This window comes from Diabrotica virgifera, chromosome 7 (genome assembly GCF_917563875.1).
Source record: "Diabrotica virgifera virgifera chromosome 7, PGI_DIABVI_V3a".
NCBI classification, from domain to species: domain Eukaryota; kingdom Metazoa; phylum Arthropoda; class Insecta; order Coleoptera; family Chrysomelidae; genus Diabrotica; species Diabrotica virgifera.
In genome coordinates this window covers 62,016,424-62,041,291 of record NC_065449.1, presented here as the reverse complement: position 1 = coordinate 62,041,291, position 24,868 = coordinate 62,016,424, and the positions used below count along the sequence as shown (strand labels likewise).

Here is a 24,868-nt window from a genome sequence, read left to right as displayed (position 1 = left end):
GAGTTGATTTGGAGTATTAGTTTGTGGAATGCTATACGATTTCTGATTATTATTAGTAGATATTGCTATTATTATTGGATTTATTTAAATATAAATGATTATAGGACCATAGCCAATATTCGGCTAAGTTTGATTATTAGATAAAAGACAGATTTAGATTTGACTTTTATTACTTGATTGCTTAACGTTGATTTTTGAGTTCGTACAATTAAATAATATTATTTGCTACGTATTTTGATTAATATAAAGCTAAAAATGCCTATGAAAGCTTCTGATTTTCGTCAATTATATCGCAAAAGAGATATAATTGAACAAAGATTAAACAATTTTATTAAATTTATAGAGTCGATGACAAATATCGCGATTAATGATTTAAGCGAAGACCATTTTTCGCAAATAGAATGGAATACTGAAAGAACTGAAAGTTTAGTTACGGAATTTGATGAAATCCAAATGTCAATTGAATTAAATTGTCAGGATCAAGATATTCAGCAAGAGTATGCGAAAAGACAACGATTAGATACTATATTTTCAAAAACTTTGTCTAAAGCAAGAACGATTTTAAAAAGAAAATGTTCCGATTCATCCAGTTCAGAGTCGAAAAGGTTAGATATAAATCATGAATATAGTGGATTAGAAGGTGTCAAATTACCTCCTATTCAGTTACCTGTCTTTCATGGAGACTATTTGACGTGGATTGAGTTTAAAGATACTTTTGATGGGTTAATTCATAATAATAAAGTATTGGCAGATATTCAAAAATATCATTATTTACGTGCGAGTTTAAAAGGTGATGCATTGAAAATTATACAAAGTTTAGATTTTTCTGCACAAAATTACAATTCTGCATGGCAGACTCTATGCAACAGATTTGACAACTCTCGGATGTTAGTAAACAATCATTTAAAAGCTCTTTTTGAGGTTGAAAATTTAAATAAAGAATCTGCATTAGGTCTTAGAAGCATGATAGATTCAGTTAAAAAGCATTTATTCGCTTTAAAATCACTTCAACTACCGACTGAACATTGGGATGCTATTATGGTGTATTTGGTAAGTGGTAAATTGGATAAATTTAGTTCTAGGGAATGGGAAAAAAGAAAAATAGATAATTCTTTGCCAAGTTTAAACGAATTTCTTGAATTCTTGAAGAATCGTGCTGATTTTTTGGAAACTATAGAGTTAAGCAATGTGACAAAACCGGATTATAAATCTAATTACCAAGATAAACGCTCTAGGTCTCTGCTAACTAGTAAAAGCAGAAGTTGTAATTTTTGTAAACAAAATCATTTGATTTACCTATGTGAAGAATTTCTTAAACTTTCAGTAGCCCAAAGATGGGATAAAATAAAACAATTAAATTTATGCCGAAATTGTTTATGTACCGGACATTCCTACAAACAATGTAAATCGTTCGGTTGTAAGATATGTAAAGCCAAACACAGTTCTCTTTTACATGAAAATAAACCATCTGATATTCATGTTAAAGAAAACAGTTCAATTAATTTCAACCCGAACAATGATTCCGAGAATGAACCAAATAAAGTTAAGTTGTCAACTAATACTTCAGAAAATAATGTTAATAGAAATGAGATTGTTTTAAAAAATAATTGTTCAAATAATGATTATGTACTGTTGAGTACTGCTAAAGTTAGAGTATATGATAGATACGGAAATACTCATATCGCACGAGTAATCCTAGATTCAGGGAGCCAATCATGTTTTATTACAGAGGATTTTCTAAGTAAACTCGATTTAGACACAAATAGAGCAAATATTTGTGTTTCAGGAATTAATAATTCCGTTTCATCTTTAAATAAAAAATGTCAATTAAAAATTGGTTCTATATTAAACAATTTTAAGTCAAATTTACATTGCATAGTGGTGCAACAGATTACTGAGAATTTGCCAACTTATACTTTTAATGTCTCAAATTTCTCAATACCCCCTAATATAACTTTGGCAGATGATTCATTTAATGTAAGCAGTAAGGTAGATATGTTACTTGATGCTAGTTTGTTTTGGGATATAATGTTAGATGGTCGCATAGATCTTGGAAAGAATTTACCCTCCCTCCAAAATACTGTTTTTGGTTATATTGTGGTTGGTAAAGTTCCATATCCAACAAAAAATCATATTAGATGTCATTTTTCACAAATATTTAGTAGTGATGATTTACAATTAGAGAAATTTTGGTCTGTTGAAGAGCCAAAGTCTCATATTTCTTATTCAAAGGATGATGTTTATGTTGAAAATCATTTTAAAAATTCATTTTCTCGATCAGAAACTGGTCAATTTATTGTTAAAATTCCCTGGAAGGAACATCCTTCTGTCCTAGGCGATTCTAAACAATTAGCTGTTAAAAGATTATTGTATTTAGAGGATAGATTTAAGAAATGTCCCGAACTTAAAAATGGTTATTTAAATTTCATGAAAGAATATTTAGATTTAGATCACATGTCAATTGATTATAATTTAGATGCGGAAGGCACCACAGAACCTAATTATTTTTTACCACATCATGGTGTTATCAAAAATGAAAGCCTGACAACCAAACTCCGTGTTGTTTTTAATGGTTCTGCCCCATCGACTAATGGGAAGTCATTGAATGATATCCAATATTCAGGACCAGCAATTCAAAATAATATTTTGAGTATTTTGATTAGATTTAGACAACATGCAGTTGTTGTTGTTTCCGACATCAGCAAAATGTATAGGATGATACTTGTTCATCCCGATGACAGAAGAATGCAAAAAATTGTCTGGAGGAATAGTCCTTCTCAGCCAATTTCAATTTATAATTTAAAAACCGTAACATATGGCACTACCAGTGCACCATATCTAGCCATTAGGTGTATCCAGCAATTGTCATTTGATAATAAAATCAAGTTTCCTGAAGCAAGTGAAATTATTCTGAGAGATTTTTATGTTGACGATCTCATTACTGGATTTTCAAGTGAGGCTGAAGCTATTAAAAGATGTGATGAAGTGGTCAAAATATTGAAGTCAGCTTGTTTTAATTTAAGGAAATGGTCTTCAAACAGCCAATTGGTATTAGATCACTTTAAAGATTATTCCGATCCTTTAAAAGTACTTAATTTAGGAGATCACGAGTGTATTAAAACTCTTGGTATTCAATGGTCTAGTAAGTTAGATATTTTCAGTTTTCATGTTGAAAACCCTGATCTTTTATCAAAAATAACGAAGCGCACAATGCTTTCTGCAATCGCAAAAATTTATGATCCCTTAGGTTTAGCCAGTTGTTGTATAATCCTAGTAAAAATTATGATTCAATCTCTTTGGTCGTTAAAACTTGATTGGGATTCCGAAGTCCCCTCTGATTTGTGTGATAAATGGAAAAAGTTCCAGTCTAAGTTATGTCACTTAAATGATTTAAGAATTCCACGGTGCGTTCTGAGTAATAAACCTAAAATAATAGAATTACATGGATTTAGTGATGCTTCACAATACGCATATTGTGCAACAATTTATACTCGATGCATTGATTCACAAGGTTCTATAAATGTTCATTTGTTATGTGCTAAGACTAAGGTCGCCCCAGTCAAAATATTGACTATTCCTCGATTAGAATTGTGTGGTAGCTTATTATTGGTCCAACTTATGAAATCTGTTTCAGATTCTGTTACTTTTCAGTACATTCCATATTATTGGTGTGATTCACAAATTGTTTTTCATTGGCTCAATAATGACCCAGCAAACCTTCAAGTTTTTGTTGGAAACCGTGTTGCAGAAATTCAAAGATGTACTACAATTGAAAATTGGAATTATGTTAGCTCGTCTGAGAATCCTGCAGATATTGGTAGTAGAGGAATTTTGCCAGACCAATTAGCTCACTGTAAGCTCTGGTTTAATGGCCCTCAATTTTTATCAACAGATTTTGATAAAACTAAGTTCTATCATTTACTTGATATATCAAACCTTCCTGAAATGAGAAAGAAATCTAAGGCATTAGTTTCTATAAAAAATGATTTTAATTCACTTTTTTATAAATACTCGAATCTGAACAAATTAATTAGAATTATGGCTTATTGTAGAAGATTTGTTAATAATTCAAAGTCAAAGTCTAATAGTAGAAGGTATGGCCCGATTTCAGCAATCGAATTTACTGATTCAGAGGTTTTTCTTGTTAGATTAGCTCAGACAGAAAGTTTTGTTGAAGAAATTTCATTATTAAATAACGGTAAAGACCTTTCGTCAAAGAGTAGATTATTACCTTTAACGCCTTTTCTAGATGAAACTGGATTATTGAGAGTAGGAGGACGTCTTAGAAAATCTTCTAGGAATTATGATGGGAAACATCCCTTACTATTAGATAAGATTCATGTTTTAAGCAAACTAATATTGAGACATGAGCATGTGCAACTTCAACATGCAGGTCCACAACTCTTGTTAGCGACAGTTCGTCAAAAATTTTGGATAATTGCGGGAATGTCCCTAGCTAAAACAGTTGTAAGGAATTGCATTAGATGCTATCGGTTTAAACCCAAACCTGGTTCTACGATTATGGCTGATTTGCCAGAACATCGTGTTAATATATCACAACCTTTTTTCATAACTGGATTAGATTACGCAGGGCCAGTTACATTAAAGGATAGAAAAGGTCGCGGATGTAAAACGTATAAAGCGTACATATGTTTATTTATTTGCTTCGCCACGAAAGCAGTACATTTAGAATTAATTAGTTCTTTGACATCTGAAGCTTTCATGGCAGGCCTTAGAAGATTTGATTTTAGACGCGGTAAACCCGGGCATCTGTATTCAGATAACGGTACAAGTTTTGTAGGTGCCAAAAATGAACTAAAAATTTTGTATGATTTCATTAGAAAATCAGAGGATGAAATTGTCACCTCTTGCGCAGCTCAGAATATTATATGGCATTTCATTCCTCCTAGTACTCCAAATTTCGGGGGATTATGGGAAAGTAATATAAAAGGGGTAAAATATCATTTATCTCGTATTATTGGTCAAACCCTTCTAACTTATGAAGAATTCTGTACATTTTTAATTCAGATTGAAGGCACTTTGAATTCACGTCCTTTATATGCTCTATCATCTGATCCTAACGATTACACTCCTTTAACTCCCTCACATTTTTTAATCGGAAGATCGATGACCGCTGTCCCTGATCATACGTTTCAAGGAGAGATAAAAATAAACCAATTGTCCAGATTCCAACTGATTCAGAAATTGTTGCAAGACTTTTGGAAGCAATGGTCAAAGATTTACCTGAATGATCTCCAACAACGTCATAAATGGAGAAGTAGTACTTCCACCATTCAAGTCGGATCTTTAGTGCTCTTAAAATCTGACAATTTGCCCACTTGTCAGTGGCAGTTAGGAAGAATAGTGTCTGTTCACCCTGGTGATGATGGTGAAATTCGAGTGGTAACTGTTAAAACCGCTCATGGACTTTATAAACGAGGAATAACTAAAATTTGTCCATTACCATTAGCTGAGACTTGTTTCTAGTGTTCCTCATTAACTTAGGTGATTTGTGTTTGAACGGTCTTGGAGCTGTTCAAGGCGGGGAGTATGGACGAAAAGTATTATTTATTATTGGATAGACAGTTCCGCCCTTGCTCAATGACGGGAAAAAACAAGCATAAAAAATACACAACATATATTTGTCAGATTGTCATTAAAATTATTAGATTGATTGTCATAATATAAAATCACATTTTTTAACAATTTGTAATTAATTTTTTAGCTGAATACAAGAAGTTTTTAATATAATATATTACAGTCCATTCTATCAGAAGTTTGTCCACATTGTTTAATAAACTACCCTTTGACGTTTGGATTATACTCTTTCCGGAAATCGTTCTCAAAAAGGAAAAAGGAAATTGGTTGCACTATCGTGTATATTATTGCTTTCCTGTTACATGGTGAATTTGATGGATTTTTTTTATTGTTGATCCTCAGAAATTTGTTCAATGTATCTGGTCCGTGGGGCTAAATAGAGAAGAGATTATCTACGTATCTCCAACATACTATTGGTTTTTTTCTTATTTGTGTACTATGTTGTGTTCAAAATCCTCCATGAATATAGCAGCTAATAATGAAGATAAGTAAGAGCCCATAAGTAATACAAAATTTTGTTTAGAAGTCATTGTATATAGTCTAAGAGCTAGAGCCGAAAAATCATCGTCATATGTAATATGGAGTTTGGCATGTAAAATGTGTCTATTGCATATTAATAATTATGACCCCCTTCAGGATATCTCAATGGATACAGGCAGTAGCAATAAGGGATAAAAGGGGAAAGTTAGTGTAGTCTTTAAAGGTTTTCACCTCCTATTTTGTTAAACCTCCATCGATTTGCATGAAAATTGGTGACTGGTTAGAACATACCTCAAGAAATAAAAATGATTTGGTGCCAAGTTGCACTTTTACCCTGGGGGTGGATACCACGCCTTCTCGGGGGTGAAAATGATTTTATTAAAAATAACCCCACAAATCGATAGAGGAACAATTTATAAGTAAAATTTGTTATATCATGTTATTAAAATAAATCAATATTTTTGAGTTATTAAAGATCCAAGATTTGTCTGCTTAAGAGCACATGCGTGAAGTTACGGATGATAAAAAGAACATATTAATTGATTGTATGTTACTAAAAAATTATTTTTATATTATTTCGATATTATAAATTTAGCAAAAGTGTAATCGAATATGTCAAATGTACCCATTATTGGACACCCCCACTTTCTGGATATCTTCAGTTTATAATGAAAAAAAAAAATTCAATTAAATATCGAAATAATATAAAAATAATATTTTACTAACATACAATTAATTAACATGTTCTTTTTATCATCCGTAACTTCACGTATATGCTCTTAACCCTTAAACGCCCAACCTTTTTTAGGTTCCATGTACGCCCAAGGGTGGGTAAAAAATGTTCACCTCGAAAATAGCTAATATATTTATTGAGAGTTGTTAGAAATGGATTAAACTTAAGAATCTTATGCTTAATAAACACAGCATCTTCCAAAATATTAATATAAACAATTTACAAACCTTACAACAAAATTACAATGTACATCAAAATTAACATACCAGTAAAAGCCAGCAATTCAGATTTGTCGATTTTCACCACATTCTTCCTTTCAACCTCCTCATTGGCGGATAATTATGTAGATTATGTAATTGTATGTCGATAATTATATGAATTATCTTCCTGCCAACTAGAAATTATAGAGAAACCTTTAGTAACAAGTTTTACCAAGGGTATACTTTTTATGCCCACCCATATTTAACTCAAGATACTACTTTTATTTTCAAAAATATCGGTAGAACCAAATTAATTAACATTCGATAAAGGGCTGTCTTTTTAACAATAAATAATTTTTTAAAATTTTTTTAACACGTAATAAATATGTTACAGGGGAATACGCATTAGGTGGACATTTTTTACCCACCCTTGGGCGTTAAAGGGTTAAATAGACAAATCTTTGTTCTTTAATAACTCAAAAAGTATTGATTTATTTTAATAACATGATATAACAAGTTTTACTTAAAATTTATCCCTCTATCTATTTGTGGGGTCATTTTTAATAAAATAGTTTTCACCCGCGGGAAGGGGTGGTATTCACCACCAGGGTAAAAGTGAAAGTGGCACTAAATCAGTTTTGTTTCTTAAGTATGCTCTAACTAGTCACCAATTTTCATGCAAGTCGATGGAGGTTTAACAAAATAGGAGGTGAAAACCTTTAATGACTGCACTAACTTTCTTCTTTAATCCCTTATTGCTACTTCCTGTATCCACTGAGGTGTCAGCCTGAAAGGGGTCATAATTGTCAATATACAATGGACACATTTCACAGGAAAAACTCCATATTACTTATGACGATGATTTTTCGGCTCTAGCTCTCCATCTACTAGTTCACAAATGGTATCTGTGCAAGGTGTTATTAGCTCCAAGATATCTGATACATTCAGTTTTGTTTTTTTTTTGTCAATATATCATCCCTTTCTATATTGCCTCTTATTATTATTAAAGTTCTATCCAGTAATAGATTGGTGAAAAAACTAGCATACGTAGTATGGTATAACTAGACCCAAACCCAGACATCCAAAGTGAAAGTTATCCTCCAACACCAAATTGTTCTACATATATGGTCCACATAATGTTCAGAAAAAAGTCACACCATTTTGAGCGTCTGGTTTGGGGGAGAGGGGGGAGAAATCGGTAAATTCGTAGTTTTTTAAAATTCTCCCCAATATTTCTAAAACTATGCGGTTTAGCATAAACAACTTTCTATACAAAAATGTTCTACATTAAATTTGAAGTAAAAAAGGTCCTATGCATAATCCTTCTTAAATGAACGGTTCCAAAGTTACGGAGGTAGTATAGTATAATTGGTCCAAAAAAGGCCCAACCCAGACATCCAAAGTAAAAGTTTCTCTGCAACACCAAATTGTTCTATATGGTCCAAATATTGTTCAGTAAAAAGTTACTACACCATTTTGAGCGTCTGGTTTGGGGGGAGATGGGGAAGGAGTCGATAAATGTGTAGTTTTTTTTTAAGTTTTTCTTCAATATTTTTAAAACTATGCTTTGGCGTAAACAACGTTTTATACAAAAATGCTCTACATAAAATTGCTGCTAACAAAAAAGGTCCTATACATAATTATTGTTACAAAGTCAACGGTTCCAAAGTTACGGAGGGTGAAAATTGGAGGTTTTCGATACTTTTTATATTTTTTTGGGCAATTGATGATGATTTTGGGTGGTGAGGTTGACGCCTCTTCAAGAGCTTATCACTAACATACCATCGGCCACTGAAATAGCAAATTTTATTTACAAAACACAATCCTGTTAAATAAAATTTCTTTCATCAGTAATAACATTATAAATTACCCAAAAAATATAAAAAGTATCGAAAACTTCCATTTTTCACCCTCCATAACTCTGAAACCGTTGATTTTATAACAATTATGTGTAGAACCTTTATTGTTTTAAATTTTATGTAGAACATTTTTTTATAAAACATTGTTTACGCTAAATCACAGTTTTAGAAATATTGACGAAAACCGTAAAAAAAACTACTAATTTACCGACTTCTCCCCCATCTCCCCCCCTCCTCCAAACCGGGCGCTCAAAATTGTGTAACTTTTTACTGAACAATATGTGGACCATATAGAACAATTTGGTGTTGGAGGAAAACTTTTACTTTGGATGTCTGGGTTAGGACTTTTTTTGGACCAATTGTACTATACTACCTCCGTAACTTTGGAACCGTTCATTTTAGAAGGATTATATGCATAGGGCCTTTTTTATTTAGAATTTAATGTAGAACATTTTGTATAGAAAATTGCTTATGCTAAACCGCACAGTTTTACAAATATTGACGAAAAACGTAAAATACTACGAATTTTTTGGATCAATTGTATCATACTAAAATAGATTACACGTCCAAAAATATTCTTGTCAGTTCTGACATTACCAGTCTTATCCTTGTCCTCCGTTCAGTATGTCTCAAACTTAACATAAGAAAAACATTTCTTTTCTTCCATCCGGTATAAGCACAAAAAAGAAGTTTAATTAAACCTTTGCCCAACTGTGTAAATACCACAGAAAAATCTAAAATAATAAACAAAAAAAAGAATGTATGTGTACTTTGTACGCACGTAAGAAGTTATACTTCTACTACATATTATGTGATTTTAAAACCTTTTTATATACTTGGGTTGGTTGGTGTCACGGACTCCGCAAATTTTGTAATCCATTTTAAAAACAGTTCTAGGCTACCTAGACACCTGAAATTTTCAGGATAGCTTTGAACTAGCTAACAATGCAATATTTTACTGCTATTATACAGGGTGATTAATAATTAGTGGGGTGAAGCTCCGTAGATCCGTTATAGTAATGTATAGCGATAAAACTTAATAACAAAAATTGTAGCGAACTTTGAGCTTCACATTACAAAATTAGTTAGAATGTTACAGGATGTTCGATAACATAGTGGCAGACCAAACTTATTTTTTTTTTAAATAGAACACCCTGTATTTCATTTTATATTTGAAATCTTCGTAACTTTTCGATTACAAAAATATAAATGTTTGGTATGATATACGGGGTATTTACAAAGTTATAACCAATTTTATATGAAAATCGTAACAAGTTTAACTACCTGTATAAATAAAAGCAAGCACACAGTCAATGGTTTGTTGACGTCATATTTTTATTTATTGTCAAAATTTTCGTAAATGGTCGTTTTGCTAATTTTCTTTATATTGAATACAGGGTGAGTCAAAACGCAATTACATTATTTTCTCATTAATTTTAAATAGAACACCCTGTATTTTATATCATTATCGAAAAGTACCATTACAATACTATAATTTTTGTATAACATTCCCTATGTGTAAATTTATTAGTTTTCGAGATATTTTCATTTTTCAGAGTAAAATTATTAAAAATTACGGGTCTAAATCTTTCCAAATTTTAAGTAAGCCATGACTGAATAATTGTCTAAAACTTACAATTTACTATTACTGATTATCAATCTGTAATCAAAGTTGGCTACAATTTTTGTTATTAACTTTTATTACTATCTATTACTTATAACAGATCTACAAAGCTTTACCCCAGTGACCAATCACACTGTATGGATAAATCGATCTTTTTAAATTTCAAACTATTTTAAAAATGTGACTAATGCAATGATATTTTAAAATACGTTAATAAATCGATATCTACAAATTGATGGTGCCTCAGTGGCATTAGACTGAAGATCGAGAGGTCCCCAGTTGGAACCCGGCTGTTGCGTATCTTTTTTAATTGTTTTAATAAATAATTAAAAAAAGACTAAGTTTTCACTCTAATGGCATATAAAACAACATAATGCTATTCTACATCCCACCAGAATTAAAACAATGGGAACTTTCTCTGGTTACACCTCCGAGGCTTCTACAATTTGCAAGCCATACGGATGCTGAGGCTAAGGAAGATAAGGGAATCAGAGAGAGCAGCATATGTGCCTCCTGATGAGAGACTAATAAGTTTCGAAACCGGTAGAGGTGCTTGCTGCACTCTCTGATTGGACTAGAATATGGTTCGGCTGTAGTTTCGTTTTGCAACGAAATTGAAAATGGTTATTCATTTTAGATTTACATTTACTCTGATTGGAGTACGAACGGAACTATTCTCGTTGGAACTTTACCGCGCTGAGCAGATGGGACGTGAATTGCAAATTGTATAGAATCCCCTCATCTTCCTTAGTCTCAGCATCCGTATGGCTTGCAAATTGTAGAAACCTCGGAGGTGTAACCAGAGAAAGTTCCCATTGTTTTCATTCTGGTGGGATGTAGAATAGCATTATGTTGTTTTATATGCCATTAGAGTGAAAACTTAGTCTTTTTGCTAGCAGTTGCCGCTAGGGCATCTATGCCACTTCGTTCGTTGCAATCCGGGACTGCATGCCGGGGTTTTGTTTTGGTTGGATCAGGGAGAGCAGCATATGTGCCTCCTGATGAGAGACTAATAAGTTTCGAAACCGGTAGAGGTGCTTGCTGCACTCTCTGATTGGACTAGGACTAGAATATGGTTCGGCTGTATTTTCGTTTTGCAACGAAATTGAAAATGGTTTAAATAATTAAAGGTTTATATACTTAAAATTATATATACCATTTTAAACAACCGTGGTATTTATACTAGTGTAATTTTTGGAATCATAATTAGAAATAACGATTAGTACACCTACTAAAAATTCATATTTTATAAGTTCTTTCCAAACATGATGTGTCCTAGATGTACAATAACAAAACCGTAATATTATAAAAAGTACTTTTTTATTAGAGTGTAATTTTTGGAATTTTAAGCATGTTATCGTTAAATCGTTTATCGTTAAATTATTTTATATTCTTTCCTATAAATAATAAAAAGGTTTTATTATAAAAAAGTTCTTTTTTATAAAAGTGTAATTATTTAATACCAAAAATTTTAAAAAATAAAAGAATAAAATGCGCACAAACACATTGAAAAATGCCACAAAGAAAAAATTATTTCTGAACGATAATAATTGTTGGCAAAAATTTTAAATACGCATTTTCTGAAAAAAAAATTATATAACAAATATACTTACAATCATAAAATGCATAAAAAAATAAAAACTTGCATCGGAAATCGAACCCGTGAATTTCGGGACGCTTTGATTCGTAATCGAAGTCTAGACTCACTGGTCTAATTCCACATTATTTGTCATGTGGAAAAATAGGGTAACTGAACGTTTTACTGTTTGACAGTTGTTTTGAATATATAAATTATGTAGTTTAAATTTTGTGGAAGAAAATATTAAAATATAACAAAACAGTAAGAAAACAATATATTAGATGAAGATTGGTAGAACTTTTGTTGGTAATCAAATTAAGTATGTAAATCAAAGCATTACATACCTACTAGATAAATAAATCTACGCCAAAAAATCATAATTTAAAAATAAAAATCGGACCTAATTTGAAATTTCTCTCTAAAATCCCCATTCTTGAGAAAATAAATGTATGTATTCCAACCTAATCCAAATGTATAATTACAATATATTCTTTCCTATAAATAATAAAAATTACTTACCAAATTAGAATGAGTTTTCCTTGTCCAAAATAGTCCAAAAGTCCAAAAATATAGGTATATGAAAACTATTTAAAAAGGCAGTATAATTATTAACTAACTTTTTTTTGTTGTCTCTTTTCACACAAATTTTAAAACGTAACAACCATAAATATTCTAACTATAGCTGTGCCACAGCCGCCATATTGAATAATTTTTGACATGTCATTTGAGCATCCAATCAGAACAAAGTTATAATGCGCATGCGCCGGGATCATAGGTTTTAACATATAAAAATTCACCCTCATATCGCCGGTAAAGAAGTATAACTTCAAAAATAGCGGAATTTTTAAGCCTGTTCATGAAAAAATCAAATATGAAAATGAGCATAATTTTCTATATCCTCAACTTATGCCTCGCATTATACATACTATCGATGTAGTATTAATAAGTGTGATATTTACATGTCGACTATAATCTATCAGTCATTTAGCGTATAAAAGTAGGGCATTTATACCACTAATTCCTTAATCTGTACAAACATATTTTTTTCATTTCGCAGTTGAATGTTTCCATTCGGTGTAATTGATGGATTAGGATTTTTTGCGAAGCTTTTCCGAAGTTTGTGTCCCGTAAATAATTTTTTCCTTTGCATTTTGAGTCAAAATTACGATTCAAAGAAAGTTATTACGATAACGAGTCTCTTCGTGTAGTATAGCTGGAAATCAATGTGGCCCCTGAATCATTTTTATCATTGATTTTATGAAGTTAGAAATGGTAGGTATCACGAAGAAAAGTTATAACCAAGACGTATATTAAGATGGATGAAACAATAAAAAAAATACTAATCAAATACTAATAAAATAATAAAATTACGCCCAAACCATAGAAGAAAGATAGTGTAGGAAACAAAGGTTGAACCTTGCAAAATGGACACAAGTCCGGTTTTATTTTTTTTCTGGTATATCAAGGGGTGCTTATTATAAGACTAACTTTTTCTGAAAAAATTTCGCCCCGGAACCTCCCTTTTCAACCCTTTAAAGGGGGGTAATTTGTGGTTTTTGCGGAACCTAGCCCTTCCTGTAACTTTTACAAAAAATTTCTTTTATAGAAATATGAAGAGGACTATATTTTCTACGATTTATTTCCGACACCTTCTCTCTATCATCTACCGTTTAGCGGGGGTGGCGCCTTAAAGTTGACAAGTTTTTAAAAAAGATGTTTTAAAAAAAATATATTTTTCCCTAACTGTAACAGAAATTAAGAAGAAATCCTGCGGCAATTATTCACAAATAATTGACTGATTTTTTGGTATAGGTTTCACTTAAGGGTAATTGCCCTTTTTTTAATTACAGGGTGTTACATTTTAAAAAACCTCTTTTTATACCATCTGAACCGTTTATGCTAGAGTAAAAAGACTTTCAGCGATTACCCATATACTGGTGCTATTTACAAATTTGTATAATGCACCCCCCATTTTTTCCCTGGAACCACCAAAAAAAAAAGAAGAATTAATAAATAAATTGATTTTCTTGGAATCCTTCACACACAATGCCCTTTATTAATATGCTTTATATATCATTTTGTGCACGTTATTCTTACCCATGCATGGACACCAAAAGCAATTTCTTAGTGCAACCCCTGTAGCAAAAAAAAATAAATAAAATGGGGGGTTGAACATTTTTTTTTGTTTTTTGCTTTTTGATCCATATGGGCATATGCTTCATCAATAGTGCTTTTCAAAAATATATATGGTTATTGCAACATCTCTGCGAAAACCACCCCTATCCTTGAAAATATACTGCAGAAACTACCCCTATCCCTTGGCGAGCATGTTTTTACGATTTTCTCATTACCTATATATTCTTTTTAAACAAAACTTATACAAGGTTAAAGACCACTATTTACTCTAAAAATTATGTCCTACTCATTTTTTCGTATAAGCAACCGTTACGGCACAGTGGCGCCGTAAACCTCATATATGCTTTGGCGGGCTCCAGTTTTTGTTTTTTTTTTCGTCATCTGTTCGTTTCATTGATAAAGTACGTATGCAAAATAAAACAACACAGTGTAACCTACAAATTATGACTTATGCACATTTTACATTATTTGCTCCCCAAAGCCACAGTGGTGGCCCAAAATAAATTTTTGCATATTTTCGCCACCTACATGCATTTTATTGCATTAATGCTACCTTAACAGCACAATATTTACCCTTAGGTGGTCGCTACGCAGTGACGGATCCAGGGAGGGGTGATGGGGGTAATCATCTCCCCCCCCTCCCAAACCAAGTGATATTATATTCAAAGATTATAAAAATATTCATTTATTTTTATAGAAATTTAACCAATTGGCACCCCCATCTTAACGATGCTGGATCCGCCACTGTCGCTAAAGCATAAAAAGTCATTCTTATAAAAATAATATTAATATAATATAAGTATTTCTATAAAAATAAATGAATATTTTTATAATCTTCAAATAAAATATCACTTGGTTTGAGAGGGGTGGGGGTGATCGTCCCCATCACCCCTCCCTGGATCCGCCACTGCTTAGCGACCACTTAGGGGTGAATATTGTGCTATTAAGGTAGCATTAACGCAATAAAATGCGTGTAGGTGACGAAAATATGAAAAAATTTATTTTGGGCCACCACTGTAGCTTTGGGGAGCAAAGAATGTAAAATGTGCATAGGTCATGATTTGTAGGTTACACTGTGTTGTTTAATTTTACATAAGTACTTTATCAATAAAACAAACAGATGACGAAAAAATAAACAAAAACTGGAGCCCGTCAAAGCATATATGAGGTTTACGGCGCCACTGTGCCGTAACGGTTGCTTAAACGAAAAAAATGAATACGACCTAATTTTTAGAGTAAATAGTGGTCTTTAACCTTGTATAAATTTTGTTTAAAAAAAATGAATAGATAATGAGAAAATCGTAAAAATATGCTGGATAAGGTATAGGGGTAGTTTCTGCAGTATATTTTTAAGGATAGGGGTAGTTTGCGCAGGGATGTTGCAATAACCATATATATTTTTGAAAAGCACTATTGATGAAGCATATGCCCATGTGGATCAAAAAGCAAAAAACAAAAAAAAAATTCAACCCCCCATTTTATTTATTGTTTTTGGCTACAGGGGTTGCACTAGGAAATCGCTTTTAGTGTCCATGCATGGGTAATAATAACTTGCACAAAATGATATATGAAGCATATTAATGAAGGGCATTGTGTGTGAAGGATCCCAAGAAAATCACTTTATTTATTAATTCTTCTTTTTTTTTGGGTGGTTCCGGGGAAAAAATGGGGGTGCATTATACAAATTTGTAAATAGCACCAGTATATGGGTAATCGCTGAAAGTCTTTTTACTCTAGCATAAACGGTTCAGATGGTATAAAAAGAGGTTTTTTAAAATGTAACACCCTGTAATTAAAATAAGAGCAATTACCCTTAAGTGAAACCTATACCAAAAAATCAGTCAATTATTTGTGAATAATTGCCGCAGGATTTCTTCTTAATTTCTGTTACAGTTAGGGAAAAATATATTAGGGAATTCATCACATGCTTAACATGTGTCAGATCTTGGGTAACCAAAGGACAAATTAAATTTCGTGTTAAAAATTTGCCGATATATTGTAACGTAAGTAACTTTAATGGTCGGATGTTTTTCTTTGAACCATTTCTGTAATGTCCAAACTCTCTGGTAAATACTTTTTCTTAGATTCGAGTAAACTGTAATCTATTTTTAAAAGACTTTGTGGTTATATTATTGCTTCACGCGATTCTGGATGCAACTTTCTATGCTGGGAACTATGCTTACCACGTTTGTCTTATGCAGAAGTTCCTGTAGCTTTTAAATTTTTTTGTAGGTGTTCAATTTTTCCTTTAGTTACATCATGTATTGACATGAATGCTTTAAAACATACATTAATTTCTTGGGAAACTCCATTACGCTTAACTCTAACTTTATTGGCCGTGCCGTTTCTTACACTTCAGGCTCTTGAGCTATGGTTGTACAGAAGGATCCTGAAGATACCATGCACAAAGTCACCAATGAAGAAGTACTACGGCTACGGAGGATGAACACAACGGCAGATTTAGTCAACATCGTGAAAGGCCGTACTTGGGACTTATGAAATCAAGGCAGATACGAGCTACTTCAATGCAGTTTACAAGGTAAAATTGAAGGAACAAGATCCCCAGAACGAAGAAGAATATCCTGCCTTGCTAATCTGAGAGCATGGTATAGAAACATCTAAACACAAATATTCCGTATAGCAACCAACAAAGTCATCATCGCCAGAATGATCGTCAACGTTCGGAACGGACAGACACCCTAAGAAGAAGAAGAAATTTCTAACAAACATAAACAAAGTAAACTAATTAAACTCGAAATAAAAACGTAGTTAATTTTTGTTTTTGTTCAAGTGGACTCTCCTTGTTTTTATCTTTGACGAGTGGATATTTCCAGTTTTTATCCTTCGCTATACTATTTTAAATAGGCATATTTTTTATCGGACGGTCCAAGTTATTATCTACGAGTATACTGTAAATAGTAAATACATAAAATATCTGTTAGATAGTGTCACTATCTCAATTTCTTATAAAGTGTGACATTCCCTGTTTTTTCCTTCACACTTCAACTATTACCTCCGATTTCGGTGAACCTCCATCGATTTTGATGAACATTGGTGGGTGGTTAGAGGATACCTCAAGGAACAACAGTGACATGGTGCTAACTTTCGCTTTTAACCTGTGGGGGGAGGCGGGGTTATCACCCCTTCTCGTTGGTGAAAATAATTTTATTAAAAAGATAGAATTTGTTATATAGCTAAGTTATTAAAATAAATCAATATTATTAAGTAACTTTAGTTATTCGTGAAAAAAATACATATTTTAAAGCGGATTTTCATAAATAACTCAAACACTATTCGTATAAGTTTTTACCAAAAAGTTATTAAGTATTACCAAAATTAAAGCTACAAAATATGAAATAATTAAAACATTTTATTGTTAATTCCAAGTGACTAATTTTGAATGTATATTTTTTTTTTCGGTGAGTATACTCAAATCAGATGGAAGTCGTCGTCCATCAACTGTAAAACATATCCTGGCGCAGACTGTGGAAGCGATCATTAACTCCTGGTATTGAACGTTCGACTTCGTTTTAAAGTCCCCAAGAGAAGACCCCAGAGAAAAGTCATGTCTCTAAATCCATCAAAAATCAATGACTTCCAACAAAACCTACAAGATGCTCTTTCATTAGACCAAGTAGATAGTGACCCTGAGAACACTTGGATCTATCTCAAAGATAAGGTAATCTAGGCTGAAAAAGACTGTGAGGCAGCGGTTTCAACTGGCCGTAAGCCATGGATATCCGATAATACGTGGACTGTGATTCAACGCAGAAAAGAATATAAAACTAGATACGGAACAAACGATGAATACAGAGCGCTATCGAGAAAAATCAGAAAATAGTGCCGCAAAGATAAAGCTGATTACATGTCTCAAATATGCAGAGAGATTGAGGAACATGGCTGTCGAAATGAACCGAGGGACTTATTCCAGAAGATCAAACTCCTTACCAGAGAATTTAAACCTCAAACGTGGTATGTAATAGATAAGGATGGTAATTTAAAGACCGATACTGATGAAATATTGGAAACATGGCGAAACTACTGTGGCGAGCTATATAAAAATAACGAGTTATCAGCAGAAAATCAGTGGCCTTCTGACTACCCTAGAGAACCTACTGTCTTACTCGCTAAAGTCAAAGATGCAATTAAATCACTAAAGAGAAATAAATCCCCAGACATTGATTCAATACCATGTGAAATACTACAGTTACTAGGTGACAAAGGATTACATATCATCCATTCTATCTGTGTCGCTGTTTGGAATTCAGGAAAATGACCATCTGATTGGTGTACCTCAATTTATATCCCACTACATAAAAAGGGAACTACTACCAAATGTAAAAACTACCGCACACTGTCACTAATAACACATGCTAGTAAAATCTTGTTGCGTATCATCAAAAACAGATTAAAAACCTATCTACATTACCAAATACCTCAGGAACAAGCGGGTTTGTAAGGGGTAAAGGTACAGGGGAACAAATCTTGAACCTGAGACAACTCATTGAAAAGTCTAGAGAATTTAAAGTACCTATGATTATATGCTTCGTTGACTACCAAAAGGCATTTGATTGTGTAAGCTGGATAAATCTGTGGTCAATTTTAATAGAAATGGGCGCACCAATGCACTTGGTAACACTTATTAAAAATCTGTACCAGTCTAATATAGCGATAGTACGACTAGATCAGAAGTTCTCAAACCATTTCAAGACCGAGAGAGGTGTTAGACAAGGATGTGTGTTGTCACCTGACTTATTTAACATTTATGGTGAACATGTCATGAGGATGGTTTTAGAAGGATGGGCCGGTGGAGTAACAGTAGCTGGTAGGAAAATCTCCAATTTATGATTTGCTGATGACACTACACTTATAGTAGCAAATGAGCAAGAAATGTTTGATCTTCTGCGAAGAGTTGAGTAAGGAAGCAATAAAGTTGGTCTGAAAATCAATAAAGCTAAGACAAAAATAATGGTGGTTGACAGATTTGACACTATTCAACTGACTAACATATTACAGGAATACCAGATAGTAAACACCTTTGTCTATCTCGGGTCTAGTATAACGAACGATGGTAACTGTGAAGCAGAAGTTCGGAGACGTATTGGTATGGCAAAAAATGCGATGAGTCGCCTAACTAAAGTTTGGAAAGACATATCTATCTCTCAAAATATCAAGATGAGACTGGTGAATGCCCTTGTATTCTCAATATTTCTATACGGAGCAGAGACTTGGACTCTTCGCGCATGCGAGCGCCAAAAAATTGATGCTTTTGAGATGTGGTGCTGGAGAAGAATGCTGCGCATACCTTGGACAGCTCATAGGACAAACGTTTCCATTCTAAACCCACTCAATATTAAAAAAAGGCTGTCCACAATATGTCTGCAACGAATTCTGCAATTCTTTGGTAACGTGGTTCGCAGAGGTGACGACAGTTTGGAGAGATTAATTGTTTCTGGAAACGTTCCGGGGAGAAGATCAAGAGGACGATCACCAACTATATGGTCTGACCAAATAAAGCATTCAGCTGGAAACTCATTTTGCGAAGCTCTTAGAGCAGCTGAAGATAGAGACCAATGGAGAAACATTGTTAGGAATATTGGTAGAAATCACGATCCTCACTAATGGGGAAACGACAGGAGAGAGATACTCAAATCTACGTATTCAAGATATACTCAACAAACTTTTGGCAAAGTACTGAGAAATACCTGTCACACATGTTCCGGAGGAAGTTAATATCATCAAAATTAAACTGATAGCAACACTAATGAAAATAAATTATAAGTACTAAGTACCTAACATTGTTACAATGCTACTTTTACATGAAATTTATTAGTCTCTCCCAGACCTGTCCTAACACTAATTAGTATTCTCTCATATATGTCTCTCACAATATTTACCTATTCAGAGGGAACTCCTTTCTTATTGAGTACCCACAACGTAATCTCTAGAGGGAATATACTATATGCTTTCTTAAGTTAAATGAATACCATAGAAGCATTTGTTTCTTTATTCATCCATTTTTACATCAACTGCCTTATAATGACGATTGGATCTGTTGTTGATCTGCCTTGCATAAAGCCAACTGACTATTGGATATTTCCGTTTCTTCACGTATCTGTCTGTCAATTACTCTCTCCCATATTTTTATGGTCCGACTAACTAATTGCATGGCCGAAGTTGGTATATTGTTGTACATATCAATTCGTCTGGCATTTGTCATTCGTCAAGCTGGCTATTAGCCAACTTGTTCCTTTCTCTCCTAATGCTGCCTATACTTACCCGGGACTATTATATGGTACAACTGCTATACCTGTATTTATTTTTGAACTTGTTGAACCACCTCCTTTTTTGTTATTTTGGTGACCATTGCTTTTACTATCTCCCTTTTTCTATTGGTTTTGTGTCAGATTGTTCATTTAATAAACTGTCGAAATACTTTTCCATCTCTTTGTCACATCCTTCCAATCATTTGCTTCCTCTGTCCTAGATTGGTCATATCGCTTGTATTTGTCGTAATATATCTATTTCTCCTTTCCTGGTATCAAGTTAAATAATCTGTTAATGTAATATATACAAGATATAATCTACCGAAATTTGCACCCTAGATCTCTCTGTTACAGTGAGAATCACACCTCTAGGCTATTCGACCTCTTTAGTTGATTAGAAAAGAAATGATTTTACAGATGCAGTAATGGGCAAGCTACATCTTATAAATAAAACTAGCTGTAACAGTTGCCAAAGTCTTTTATCGCTAATGTCAAAACTGCTTAGCATTTATAATCCCCTAGACCTACACAGAATACAAAAGATTGATAGGTCAAATAAAACATATTTTGACGGCAATCCTCTATTTACTAATTCGAGTATTTTTGTGTTGTCTAAGTTGAATTTACCTAATTCAATTTCAAGTTGTGAAAGACAATTTTCTAAAGTAAATTTGATAAAGCAGAAATGTAAGAACCGCTTGGTAAGACACACTTTATAAGGCACTATGCATTCATCCCAGTCAGTTTACCTTCAAAAGGGTTGTGTCAGTTTCACGCCATCAGAAATAATGACAACAACTATGAATACAACAAATTTATACAATAAAGAAGATGATGATGAACTTCAAGAAGTTTAGTTCACATTACTGAATAGTGAATAATTTTTTTTCTAAAAATACTGGTCCAAGGGCTAATGAAAAGAATGTATTAACCTTCGGATGACCAAGGGGGGAAATTTGGATCCCAGCGTATATTGTTCTTTAATAAATTCAAAAGTATTTTCAATTTTTAATTCATTATTTTTTTATTTGACTTGGATATCATTCTAGATATCCCCATATTTTGAAATAAAAAAATTCCGTATATTTTACGAATAAAAAATATATTCTGAAGTTGATGTTTAGTAAAATACCGTCTATTATGTGGAATTCCAAGTAGTTTTACACTGCGCGTTATCAAAATCTATTTTTAGACTGTGGTGCTTGTTATGTACGAATTATGACATTCCTGTCTGCTACAGTTAATCATTATTATTATTTTCTGGCGTATATTATTATAGTTTCTTGGTATGTTGTGTACATATAAGATCTGGCCCGCAAATATCTTACTGAGGCTGAGTTACAGGAGATTGTTACTGCTAGCGATTTTTATGATGATATAGAAGATGAAATAGTATCAGAAAACGAGGATGTTTTGTTGGATAAATATTTAAATGCTGAAAACATTCATTCCAGGTCATTTTTGACCTGGGGTCATCTTTTACCCCCGTTGGTCATCCGTGTAACAAAAAAAGGTTGGTCATCAGAAGGTTAACAAACAAAGAGATGAAATAGAATAAGGCAAAATGTTACAATAGACCCATATAACGTTGAAAGAGTGGAGAGTTCTAAATGTCTCGCAGAGACAATCACCGAAGATAACGATATCGCGAAAGAGTTAAAACGAGTAATTCTGGCAGCAAACAGATATACACAGACCCAAACTTATATGGAATCACCTGATATTTCTTATTATTTCGGGCGAATTTAAAAAAAAAACGAACACACGAAGTCAAACTATATTTATTTTAAAGCAATTTAATAACAAATACATAACAATTAAATAAAGCAATAACTTATTTAACAAACAAATTGAAAGTAGTTGTCTTAAAGTCAATAGCATACAAAATTTCAATGTAAAACGAATAATGTTTAACTTGCTTTTATCTATTTTTTTTTTGTATTTTGTGGTAGTCAGTATTATCACCTCTAGTCCTTATGCAAGCTTCAGTTTGCGTGGGCAGGCTCCTAATCAAATTATCAACATTTTGTTGTGGTAGGTTGCTCCATCCTTTAAAAGCAGCTTGTACTAGCCGTGCGGTGTTTTGCGGATTATCCCGGCGAGCTCTAATTTTTCTTTTAAGCATATCCCACAAATACTCTATAGGATTAAGCTCGGGTGAGCAAGCAGGCCACTCCAAGCAAGGGATACCTTCTGCTTCAATGATGCCTGTAGTCACTATAATGGTATGTAGAGGTCCATTATCATGCAATAAAATTAAATTTTCTCCTGTTGCGCCTCTCCAGAGATTGACTACAGATTATCAACATACTAGTCCTGTCGCCAGGGGGGGTACAACGGCCTCCTTTATTCAGATGGACTTACCCAAGTTTTTTTTATGTATTTTGGCCCGTAGAACACGAATTTTTTGGGTAACAGTTGATCCGGATGTCGATAAGATTGTTATAAACAAAGAAGTTGAGGAATTAGATAACAGCGATTTCTCGCAAAACAAAACATTTTTTTGTATTTTTTGGGCCATTCTAACCAAAAAATGTTCCTACTAATTTTTTCGTAGAATGCATAGTTTTCGTGATAAACGCGGTTGAACTTTTAAAAAATCGAAAAATTGCAATTTTTTAACCTGAATAACTTTTGAATAAAAAATAAAATAGCAATTCTGCTTACCGCATTTGAAAGTTTAAGTCAAATTATATCGGTTTTCAATATTTGCATTGCTAAAAATTTATTTTTTTATTGTTAAAAAAAGCTATAAACACATAGTGTTTCCCGTGCCTAATACATGCGTTTTAACGCATGCTACGTAGAAATAGCCTCGCACTCACTTTTACCTACTCTACCTACTCGTTCGATTTTAAATGAGAAATCATTGAAAACATCACTCAACACTAGGTGTTTATAGCTTGGTTTAACAATAAAATAATAAATTTTTAGCAATGCAAACAATTAAAACCGATATAATTTGACTTGAACTTTCAAATGCGGTAAGCAGAATTGCTATTTTATTTTTTAATCAAAAGTTATTTGGGTTCAAAAATTGCAATTTGTCGATTTTTTAAAAGTTCAACCGCGTTTATCTCGAAAACTATGCATCCTACGAAAAAATTTGTAGAAACATTTTTTTGTTAGAATGGCCCAAAAAATACAAAAAAATGTTTTGTTTTGCGAGAAATCGCTGTTATGTAATTCCTCAACTTCTTTGTTTATAACAATCTTATCGACATCCGGATCAACTGTTACCCAAAAAATTCGTGTTCTACGGGTCAAAATACATAAAAAAAACTTGGGTAAGTCCATCTGAATACAGGAGGCCGTTGTACCCCCACTGGCGACAGGACTATACCTGTGAGCAGTTAAAGTTGATTGGATGAAAATTAAAGGAGTTTTTTTACGGATCACGATTCCTCTTCAGAATATTACACTTCTCCTTGTATATTTGTGAACAGATCTGACAGTTTTCGTTCTTGCTTGTCTTCCTCGACCTCTAACTACACGATTTCGTGGGTCATCTGATTTTCCATCTGATTACATTAAATTCTGACTGTTTTTGAAAATAGCACATTTTGTCAATTCCCAATGTTCCAGTTTTGGTGGTGAAGACACCAATTTAGGCGATCAATCTTGTGCTGCCTCGATAACTCGGGAACCCATAACTGTCACCTGCTGTATACTTCTTGGTACGAACTCTTCTTCTTATCCTTTCAACTGAAACAGTTACACATGTAGCTTCCAAAAGCTGCCTTTGGAGCTGCAGGTGAGAAATGGTTGGGTGTCTTCCAGATGATTGGACAATTAAACGATAGTGGAGAGCCGTTATTACTTTTAGCGACTTTCCCTTGCTTTATTTTTGAGCTTTCCTAGTTCCTGTTACCTAGCATATGTTTTGGACAGAACGCCCTGTATTACGCCTAGCTCTGCAGCTATGTCCATCTGAGAACATTACTTTCTCCACAAGACCAATAATATTTCCTCGTTGTAAGTTCTATAACCCCACATGAGGCATATTGTAGTTTTTGGACGCAACAGTTAGTTTATTTATTTTCGTTCAACTTGCAACTCAAGCAAATAATCTATACCGTACCGGGCTGTACTATCCGATTGACTTGTATATTTGTTTATTTTCAATAAAAACCTTTAATCTTCGCAACAATAACAAGTTTTTCAAAAGAAATAAATATTACTTTGAAATACATGGTGATTCCATATAAGTTTGGGTGTGTGTATGTGTAGCCTACACAACACTATTAAATCTACGAGCCTGACAAGAGTATCAAAACTCGGTATGTATAAAACAGTGATTAGACCTGTACTCATGTATGAACGTGAGACGTGGACACTGACAAAAGTAATGAAAAGGAAACTAAGATGTTTTGAGAGAAAAATCCTCAGAAGA

The 24,868-nt window shown here is 33.1% G+C and overlaps 1 protein-coding gene across 1 annotated transcript in view; it reads left to right on the top strand.

The window, feature by feature from the left end:
- Window positions 1–255: 255 nt before the first annotated feature.
- Window positions 256–24,868, top strand: part of LOC126888509 (uncharacterized) — a 41,441-nt gene continuing 16,828 nt past the window's right edge. Inside the window, exon 1 of the mRNA XM_050656851.1 lies at window positions 256–1,689. Coding sequence (XP_050512808.1) covers window positions 256–1,689 — 1,434 coding nt within the window. The remainder of the gene's footprint in view (window positions 1,690–24,868) is intronic.